Genomic DNA, 10,713 nt, shown 5'->3' with positions numbered 1-10,713 from the left:
GGAAAATCGATAATATTCAGCAATGTGATTTAACATATCTTGAAATGCTGTGGAAGGTGATATACCAAATTTCTGTCTCCATAAATGTCTAGCAATTATATATTGACCGGAAGTATGTGTAGCTTCTTGAACTTCTTCGCAGACTTCAACAGCATTTTGCCAAATTGTTTCTTAAAATAAATAAAAAACATAATTGTACAAAATCAATTTGTTTAAACAATGAAACAAAGATGTGTGCGTGTGCGCGCAATTGTGTCATTATTATGAAAAAGAATAATTACCAAGATTGTCAAGAAGTTTACTTTTACCAGGTGGATCAAATTGCTGTAGTTGTTCAACACTGATAACTTTGTATTGTCTTAAACTCTGTAATGATTCATAACTACAGCAGGAAACATGATTATTTGCTACTATATAACTTCCTGGTATTGCATGTCTTACAACTTCTTTCAGAGCTTCTTGTATCATGTTACTCTTGTTGACTCCTCCTTGTAACTTGTCAATTTTTTGTGGCTGTAAAATATAGTATACAATTTAGACATAATTTTTATATTTAATATTTATATATCTCTTGCATAATAAATAAAGCAACAATAGTCTAATTACTAATTACTAATTATATGTTTCTTTAAAACATTACCTCTGATACAGCTTCAATCATATGTAACCATATGCGAGGTGGTATACCATTTGCTTCTGCAATACATATTATTGTATGCGAGTTATTATTGCGTTTTTTAGCAGAATTTACATCAAGTTGACGTTCCATCATATAACCACCAGGAAATTCATCCACAATTAATATTGCACCTTCGCCGCCTAATAACCAATCCTCTGGATGTGTTTTTACATAAATTGAAGAAACTTCATCACATCGCTCATATATTTTTCTAACTACATGTTTCTTTATATCTGCAGTGACATATATACACTATATAATACTCTATATAATACTTTAATGTTACAAAACACTTTTATAAATATCAACCTAAATAAGAAGCAGTAATTTCGTAAGGAATACTTTGACACCACCCTAATATGAGTTGAAGGCACATCTTCAGGTCACATTTTATTCCAAAAAAGAAAGACTTTTCTCTAATGGATTGCTTTTTTGTGCAGTCGGGACAAGACCAGATATACTTGTCTACGATTCTTGCAGGACTCCATGTTAAACTGCGTCCTTTGCAATCCAAATGAGGACAATTGCAAACTGTACGAATTAGACTCATTTCTTTTAACCAACTGCATAATTCTCCCTCATGTCCTTGTTGTAACATTGGTCGTACAACAACATCAAATAATCCACCTTGATCACTAAAACGTCCCAAATATGTTCTGTAAGAATTTGCATTACAAGTCAAGTGTAACATCATAAAATAGTTTTATTTTTAACTGAAATAAGTTGCAAACAACATTGCAGATTACGGAAAGTTATTTCACAATCAACAAACAAATGATTATATAAAATCATAAATAGCTACATAGCATAATACGAATAATTGCAGTCTTACTATGTCTATGAATAGCTGTCATTTAAATGACTCAATTACCTTGAATTTATAACTTTCGCGTTTTTCATCATTAATATTCTAGTGTAGCAAATAATGTTAAGCTAAATTATTAATCTGTGTGTTTAACAGATGAATAAAAATTTTTTCACACTTAAACAAAAAATGAACAAAAAAACCTATAACTATAAGAATTTAACTCAACAGGAACCGATCAAATGAATGTAAAAGAATCCATTGTTATTTCTACGTAGGAGCGCAGCCAAGCGCAACCATCGACTTTACAACACAACCTCTGTAACATACTGAAGTGAGCCTTGTAGGCACTGAACTATATACAGGGTGAGGAAAAAATATCGAGACTCCGAAGAATCTTGAAAAATATAAGTTTTATAGAAAACTGTTTCAGATAAAAGTTGTAGGGTTTAAAAAGATCAATTTACTGATCTTATCAGTTTGACCTTGGGTGGCGTCGCCAAGGTCAAGACAAGGTCACCTTGAATTTTTTAAATAAAACCCCTTATTTTTTATTGCATATTCTTGTAGTCAATCTCGAGAGCTTTTCAAAACGCTATAATGAAGTTATTTTTCATTAAGAACTTTTCGAGTTATGAGGATTGAAAGTTACAGTAGAGTGAGAAAGAAAGAAGCGTGTTGAGCGCGTTGCTTCATTGGCTGCGTTTCGTAAAGAGCATATGCATATGCGCTTTACGGAACGCAGCCATTCTCTTTCTAGAAATGCTATAGGTTTGTTCTTTATTGCTGCACTGAGTTCAAACTGCACTGAACTGAACTGAAATAAGAGGTTTGTTTTTTATTCCTACACTGAACTGAACTAGAACTAAACTAAAACTAGGGAGTTTAAGCAAGGATTGAGAGTGCAGACTGAAAAAGTGCAAGAATAAAAAACACTGCAGTGCAAAAATAATGTGTGACAATATAATAAATAAAATAGTAGTATTGGAATTAATAGAATCTTCTAACGAAGATGATCATTAACGATACAGATTATTATTTAACGATACAGATTTATATATTTAAATTTTAAACATTATATTTTAAACATTATACATTAAAATAAAAGTTAAGTCTTGTTGTTAAGTTTTTTATTTACAAAAATTCTTACTTACAATTTCATACTTACAATTTAATTATCTATTTATGGCGCCTATTTCTTAGGCTGCTGTTCTTGCACTGCTTGCACTGGCTCTAGACCTAGTGCAATCAGTTCAGTGAACTATTACACTAAGTTCCGCTACACTGTCATAACGAACAGCGTCAGTAATACCAGTTCTGCAATAAAGAACGCTTCAGTGTACACTTTTTGAACCTAAGGTTTGTTTTTTATTCCTGCACTGGCTGCACTAGTTCAAAAAGTGTACACTGAAGCGTTCTTTATTGCAGAACTGGTATTACTGACGCTGTTCGTTATGACAGTGTAGCGGAACTTAGTGTAATAGTTCACTGAACTGATTGCACTAGGTCTAGAGCCAGTGCAAGCAGTGCAAGAACAGCAGCCTAAGAAATAGGGGCCATAAATAGATAATTAAATTGTAAGTATGAAATTGTAAGTAAGAATTTTTGTAAATAAAAAACTTAACAATCTTATAGCGTTTTCGATTATACAGGATTTGAACGACCCAGGGTTGGTTAATGACGTCATTGCAACCTCTCCACCAATGAAAGACTTGCATTTATAGTAAAATAGTGATTGATCAACCCTGGGTCGTTCAAATCCTGTATAATCGAAAACGCTATTAGGTTTGTTTTTTATTCCTGAACTGGCTGCACTAGTTCAAAAAGTGTACACTGAAGCGTTCTTTATTGCAGAACTGGTGTTACCGACGCTGTTCGTTATTGCAGTGTAGCAGAACTTAGTGCAAGAGTTTACGGAACTGGCTGCTCTAGGTCTGGAGCTAGTGCAAGCAGTACAGGACAGCAGTGCAACCGGGAATTTGAAAATAAACGTGGAAAAGGTTAAATTGTTAAGTATATAAAAATTAGAGCTATTAATTCAAACAACGGATGTAATAATTGTAATTCATTATGTTCTAAAAAGTTATTTAATAAATAAATAGGTTATGTTGTACGTATATTACAATATTATTAATAATACTAAGTCTGAATATAATAATATTTCTTACCATCATTATCTTCAATTAATGGCGCTTGTAATAGTGGAATTGCTATTAATAAATCATTTTCATCAGATGAATCTAACATTTCCATAGGTACCACGTAATGCGCCATAATGCTTTTGCACTGTAGCGTTCTTTATTCCTGCTTGTACTCTCAGTCCTCGCTCGCACTACTCGGTTCAGTTCACTGCACTAGTTCAACTCAGTGCAGGAATAAAAAACAAACCTATAGTACAAGCGGGGACAAGTTAGTGTAAGTAAGTATAAAGGCCATCACACACAAAATGACATAACTGCATATGCATAGCATAAGACCGTCTCGACCAATGAACATCTAGCATAAAGGCACCATATTAATTTACATAGCATGCTCATTGGTCGAGACGGTCTTATGCTATGCATATGCAGTTATGTCATTTTGTGTGTGATGGCCTTGAAGAACGTTTCAGTGCAGTGATCAACATAACCACGGTGTAAGAATATAAGGTGATTTCACGGCAACAAATTTTTGTGATTTTCCCGTCATTGTTCCACATTGAATCGCTAGGTGGCTACGTGTTGAGGGACTTTAAATATATATATATATATATATATATATATATATATATATATATATATATATAATATTTTTACGGAAAAATTGTTTTAGTAATTTTGATTTTTGCTATATTGACCAATCAATATCGATCATTTATATGATTGGTTACGTTGCTTTTCATACCGCTCAGGCTCAACCAGTGATGCGATATCTACTACCGGGCTCGCGGCTCTCGAGCCCCAACACAAGTAAGAAGCGCTTACGTCACGCGTCTGTGTGCGCTCGGCCGTTCGGCTATAGAGAGAGAGCGGACGTCTCTGTCTTGCTACCATCGAGCCGACGTAAACACATTGCGGACGGCAAATGCTCAGAAACAAGCGCTTTTAATCAAGTAAGGCGAGTGCCTAGCGGATTCGAAGTCCCGTATTCGAGACTTGATTTTCGCAACTTTTTTTTTTCTTTTTTCCACATTTGTTTCTAACAGTGTAAGTTAGTTAATAATGTTTTTTTGGCTAAAAAATATTATTTCGTATATTAATAATATATTTGCATATGTTAAACTAATAACTAATTATTTTAAAAAGAATACTAATTTGCTATTATAAATAGAAAAATGAAGTCATTTTACAACATACATATTGCAACAAAGTGCAATTTAACATGTGCAATTATTGTTAATAAATATAAAATTATATTTTTTAGCCAAAAGCATTATCTAATGATTCACTTGATACAGTGCTAGAAACAAATATCGAAAAAGAAAAAAAATGTTACAAAAGCAGTTTTCAAATACAAAATTTTCAATATTTCTGCCACTCGCCTTAATCGATTAGCCACGCTTGCTTCTTAACATTTATCTCTATCGAAAGATTACACACCTGGAAAATTTTTAACTATTTATTTTAAATTACTGCATATTAGCAAAAGTTACTGTACTGTGGAGATTAGTGGAGAAACGGTAACATACAATGCAGTCAAATACATCTTACAAATGCAGTCAAATAGATCGAAGATTTATTGCACTCTTGTTAGCATGTTAAAGTATGTGTAGCGTATTATTAGTTCATTAGTAATTTTAAGTGTTATTAATAGTGGTCTTTCACACCACCTTTGAGGTTCCACTAACTAGGCGCGTTCGATTTTTTTTAAGTGGACCGTCGCCTGGAGCCCTATCGTACCACTTTTTTAAAATTGAAATTCAAGATAAAAGTAATTATTATTGTTTTGATGTTGATGGACCATCATCTGCAATATGTAACGTTATATTTTTTTTTTATTTTCCCAGGACTACTGGCGTACAGTGTCTTTGCCGACATCAAAGACAAATGCCTCTCATTAATATCCATATTTAGCACTGTTTCCTTACGCGATTTTAATGCTGATTTTAAAACACAAAGAGCGTTAACATTGGTGACCGAAAGTTTGTTGCGTTTTTTGGTTTTTAAATCAGATAAAACTGAAAACATCCTTTCAGGATCTGCATTAGAATTAGGCAGTGTTTGAATAGCATTCACCAAAGATTTCATATTAGGATATTTTATAGTGTTGTTACTTCGTAAAATTTTTTTCCACATATCATCAAAATTTAAATTAGAAAAATTTATTTTGTCTGTCTCAGTAAAATCTTCATGTAATTTCAACCATTCTTCTCGCAAACCGTTTTCGTCAAATCCGCCTATAGTTTTGGCAATAAAAGAAACATCGTTAAATGATATTTCTCTATCATTATCTGATAAAGCTACATTTGCTTCTAAAACTGTCAATGTGGACAAAAATTTGTCATTAATTGGTAATCTTTTACTAATTTCTTCAGCAGCGGTGACGTAAAATTGTAAACAATTTTCTCGTACATTTGTAATTATGTTACATTTGTAATCGTACATCGTGTCTGTAGATCCTTCTTTTATTAATTCATCGAGATATTCCTCGCATTCGGATCCCAAATTTATTTCTTGTAAAGATTTTTGATTCTCTTTTTCAGAAAATTTAATATTAGTACATACGGTTTTCAATAATTCTGGCTTCAAAAAGTATTTGCATATTGTTGTTAAAAATTTTACTGACTTTGGTTGCAATAAATGAATTCTTGTTTCTGTTGCTTGGAAAAATGCATTAAATGAATTAAAATAATCTAAAATATGCTCTAAAAATAAAAAATATGCTTTTACATCGTAACTTCCCATGACAGACATTAAATCTTTTGCAGACTTTGATTTGTCTGCCAACGCCATATCAGTGAGAAAAAGCTTGATAGCATCCCAAGATTCAAGAATTCTTTCAATACATGAATGGCGAGAAAGCCATCGCGTATGAGACAATTTTAAAATGTTGTGACTTGTTTCCAAAAAGCAATCACTAAAGTCTCTATAAATAGCTGAACGCTTAGGACTACTATTAATATAATTTGAAATTTTTTTCAAAAATTCTTTGCAATACTCTGGTATTTTTGCACATGCAGAATGTGCAATCAATGCAGCAGAATGGCATGGACACGCAAATGTTAGCAAATGTTTACAAGTTTCTTCTAATTTTCTTTTAAATGACGTATATTTTCCTACCATAACAGGCGCATTGTCACATGATAAAGCAATAATATTTGTAAATGGAATCTGTAATCTCCACATCTCATTTTGAAATGCATGAAATATTTTGTCCGCACTGCTACTTTTCGCGTCAATATTAATTAATTTTACTAATTGCGTGCGAATATCTAATGTTTCAGAATCAACAAATCGAACAAGAAACGTCATCCACTTTTCATTAGAAATATCAGACGTTTCGTCTATAAAAATAGAAAATTTGGTATTTCGAATGCTTTCAACCACACGATCTGTTTCTATTGGGCATAGTACATTTGAAATAATGTTTGTACATTTCTTTCGGCTCATACTCATTTTTTGTAATACGTCCGAATCCTTTCCTATCTCTTGGAAAAAATTGAGAATATCTTTCGCAGTTTGGAAAGGAATATTTCTATCTGCGATCAACGCTGCATATCGAATTTCTGCCAATTTCCTTCGCTCTTTAAGTGAAATCGATTCCTCTATCATATCGACATCTTCGTCTGTTTCTTGTTGTTTGTTTTGTTCCACGTGTTTTTTAGAAAATGCGTGACGATATACGTTAGATAAATCTCCAATAAATGATTTGTTGCAAAATGTGCAAAAAAATGCACGCTTGTCATTTGACACTTCGCGTAACCATGGCTTAAATAATGCTATATCCAACCATTCTTTTTGAAATTTAATGTCATATTTTGAAATTTTGGTTCTTGGACTTATATCGTCATCTGATATATTTTGTTTTATCTTGTCCTTATGACTCGCAGAATTTGCATGTCTTGCAACATGCGATGAATAGCAAGACATTTCTTTATTGCATATAATACAATAAAAAAGACTTTCGTCCGATGATACTTTACGAATCCAAGGTTTGAAACGATCATCTTGAAGCCAAGATTCCGAAAAACTTCGTTTACGTGTATTTTTTGCCTTGTCACTCATTTTTATAGTAAAAAATAGAAGTTAGAGAATAATATAGAATAATTTGAAATGCACGATCGCAGTCGGAATCCCTGCAATACGAGTTAACTGTCTGAACACGAAAATATTACAAATGCATATAAAATATAAAATATAAATAAAATATTTACTTGCAAGTATAAAGTAACAGGACTTTAAGACTCCAGTTTCGTTTGCCAATGCGCCAATAATTAAAAAACTATATAATAATAAAACATTTTAAAAAATATAATAAAAGAAAAAAGAAATATAATTTATATCTCACTAGTTACGGCTATAGTATCTTCTTCAAACAGCAACACGCAGCGAAACAATGTCTCGTAAAATATTAAATTATAATTATTATAATAATTATAGCACTGGGAAAATAAATATACGTATTCAACAAAGATTTTCAAAGATTTTTACTGGACTGTAACCGACGGTAACAACCAAGTGAGCATTGTGTTTTGATATTAGGAATTATATTTTATAGATGTATACAGAATTGACCGTGAGACGTGCGAGTGAATAAACGCAAAATCTTGAAACAGACGAAGACGGAAGAAGTGTGTTAAGATTGCTGTTTTCGTATTCAGCTGTTGTTGTATTCAGCTGTTTTAATAGAAAAATAAAATATATACAGAAATTGTTGAAAATTAAATTACATATAACACTAAACTTTCATACATTTATTTTCAATAATTTCTTTATACATTTTATTTCTCTATATGTACTTTATACTACTTTATAACAATCTTCAAACCATAAAAGAATTTTTTAATAGACGGTCAAGAATTTAGAGAAATTTACTTTTATTTTAACTTTAATTATTTATTTTATTTTTATATTTATTTCTTTTATTTTTGCACAAAATATGGTCCATCAACATCAAGACAATAAAAATTACTTTTACCTTAAATTATAATTTAAAAAAAATGGTACGATAGGGCTCCAGGCGACGATTCACTTAAAAAAAATCGAACACGCCTAGTTAGTGGAACCTCAAAGGTGGTGTGGAAGACCATTATTAATAACACTTAAAATTACTAATGAACTAATAATACGCTACACATACTTTAACATGCTAACAAGAGTGCAGAAAATCTTCGATCTATTTGACTGCATTTGTAAGATGTATTTGACTGCATTGTATGTTACCGTTTCTCCACTAATCTCCACAGTACAGTAACTTTTGCTAATATGCAGTAATTTAAAATAAATAGTTAAAAATTTTCCAGGTGTGTAATCTTTCGATAGAGATAAATGTTAAGAAGCAAGCGTGGCTAATCGATTAAGGCGAGTGGCAGAAATATTGAAAATCTTGTATTTGAAAACTGCTTTTGTAACATTTTTTTTCTTTTTCGATATTTGTTTCTAGCACTGTACCATCAAGTGAATCATTAGATAATGCTTTTGGCTAAAAAATATTATTTTATATTTATTAACAATAATTGCACATGTTAAATTGCACTTTGTTGCAATATGTATGTTGTAAAATGACTTCATTTTTCTATTTATAATAGCAAATTAGTATTCTTTTTAAAATAATTAGTTATTAGTTTAACATATGCAAATATATTATTAATATACGAAATAATATTTTTTAGCCAAAAAAACATTATTAACTAACTTACACTGTTAGAAACAAATGTGGAAAAAAGAAAAAAAAAAGTTGCGAAAATCAAGTCTCGAATACGGGACTTCGAATCCGCTAGGCACTCGCCTTACTCGATTAAAAGCGCTTGTTTCTGAGCATTTGCCGTCCGCAATGTGTTTACGTCGGCTCGATGGTAGCAAGACAAAGACGTCCGCTCTCTCTCTATAGCCGAACGGCCGAGCGCACACAGACGCGTGACGTAAGCGCTTCTTACTTGTGTTGGGGCTCGAGAGCCGCGAGCCCGGTAGTAGATATCGTATCACTGGGCTCAACAAGTATTGCCCAGTATTGCCGCGCGAATGCCGTAACCTAGGCCGGTATTCATAGTCCGTTCTTATATTTAAGATTGTCTTAAGTTTTGTCTTAAAATGCTACGAACCAATCAAAAAGCCATATTAGTATCTTAAGACGACGATGACAACGACTTAAGACGATCTTAAATATAAGAAATGACTATGAATACCGGCCCTATTCACGTGTTCACGTGCTGTGCTGTCTTGTGTCTCGTGTGTGTTGCTATAAAACAGTGAAAAATGGATAATGAAGAGAAACCGGTAAGTGCACGATTCTTTTCCCAAGGAAAAATCGATTGTGCTTCATCTTGTGATTTAATATATTTGTGTACTTTAAAGTAAAATATTACGCTTTTAGGTTAGTTCGCGTTGCATCGCATTGTACACTCTTTAGTTCTATTTTCTCTCCAACGCCTGAATATAATGATCTATTATATAATATACAGATTTGAAAGAATTCCTGACAAAATTGGATAAAAAAGTGGACAACATGAGAGCCAAACTTGACATGGTACTTATAAATCGATCTAAAATGAACTGAATTTTACTGTGTAACATGGGTTTAACCCATGTTACTACTCGCGCGATCGGCCGCAACGATCGTCCGCGCATCGAGCCGCCGGCCGCAACACGTCATCGGAATGCGACCGCCGAGTGGGGCGAGCGGGTATATAAGGCCGTCGCTCCGGCCAGTAGAGACCTTACCCGGTCTGCAGTGAGCACGCTGCAGACCTTCCGAGCCATCAGGACGCACTCTGACTCGGCTCTTCCTTTTCTTTAGGAGCAGGGAGCACTCTGTCTCCGCCGGGCGCACTCGGCATCCGTATACCGTTCCTTTCCGCTAGGAGCAGGGAGCACTCTGTCTCCGCTGGGCGCACTCGGCATCCGTATACCGTTCCTTTCCGCTAGGAGCAGGGAGCACTCTGTCTCCGTCGGGAGCATTCGACGTCCCGTATACACCGTCTGTTCCTCCGTAGGATTAAGTAGTATTTAGTTCGCGCTTCCTAGTTTAGATTTTCTGGTTTGTATTCTTTTAGTTTACCCTTTTCTAGCTTATTTCCGCTAGCATGTATTCT

The 10,713-nt window shown here is 33.4% G+C and overlaps 1 protein-coding gene across 2 annotated transcripts in view; it reads right to left on the bottom strand.

The window, feature by feature from the left end:
* Positions 1–2,079, bottom strand: part of LOC105671619 (uncharacterized) — a 3,342-nt gene extending 1,263 nt beyond the window's left edge. The window contains exons 1-5 of one of the 2 annotated variants that reach the window (XM_012365925.2): positions 1,551–2,079; positions 989–1,314; positions 641–912; positions 282–513; positions 1–170 (exon numbers count right to left, since the gene is read on the bottom strand). The exon at positions 1–170 is cut by the window's left edge and continues 1,263 nt beyond it. In XM_012365925.2, coding sequence (XP_012221348.1) covers positions 1–170; positions 282–513; positions 641–912; positions 989–1,314; positions 1,551–1,582 — 1,032 coding nt within the window. In that variant the 5' untranslated portion in view covers positions 1,583–2,079. Of the gene's footprint in view, positions 171–281; positions 514–640; positions 913–988; positions 1,336–1,550 lie in introns of both variants that reach the window. The other variant, XM_012365920.2, reaches the window with a different exon arrangement.
* Positions 2,080–10,713: the final 8,634 nt, after the last annotated feature.

The sequence above is a fragment of the Linepithema humile genome, chromosome 3, assembly GCF_040581485.1.
Source record: "Linepithema humile isolate Giens D197 chromosome 3, Lhum_UNIL_v1.0, whole genome shotgun sequence".
Lineage (NCBI taxonomy): Eukaryota > Metazoa > Arthropoda > Insecta > Hymenoptera > Formicidae > Linepithema > Linepithema humile.
Note: the sequence above shows the minus strand (reverse complement) of the source record. Positions and strands in the feature narration are given on the sequence as shown.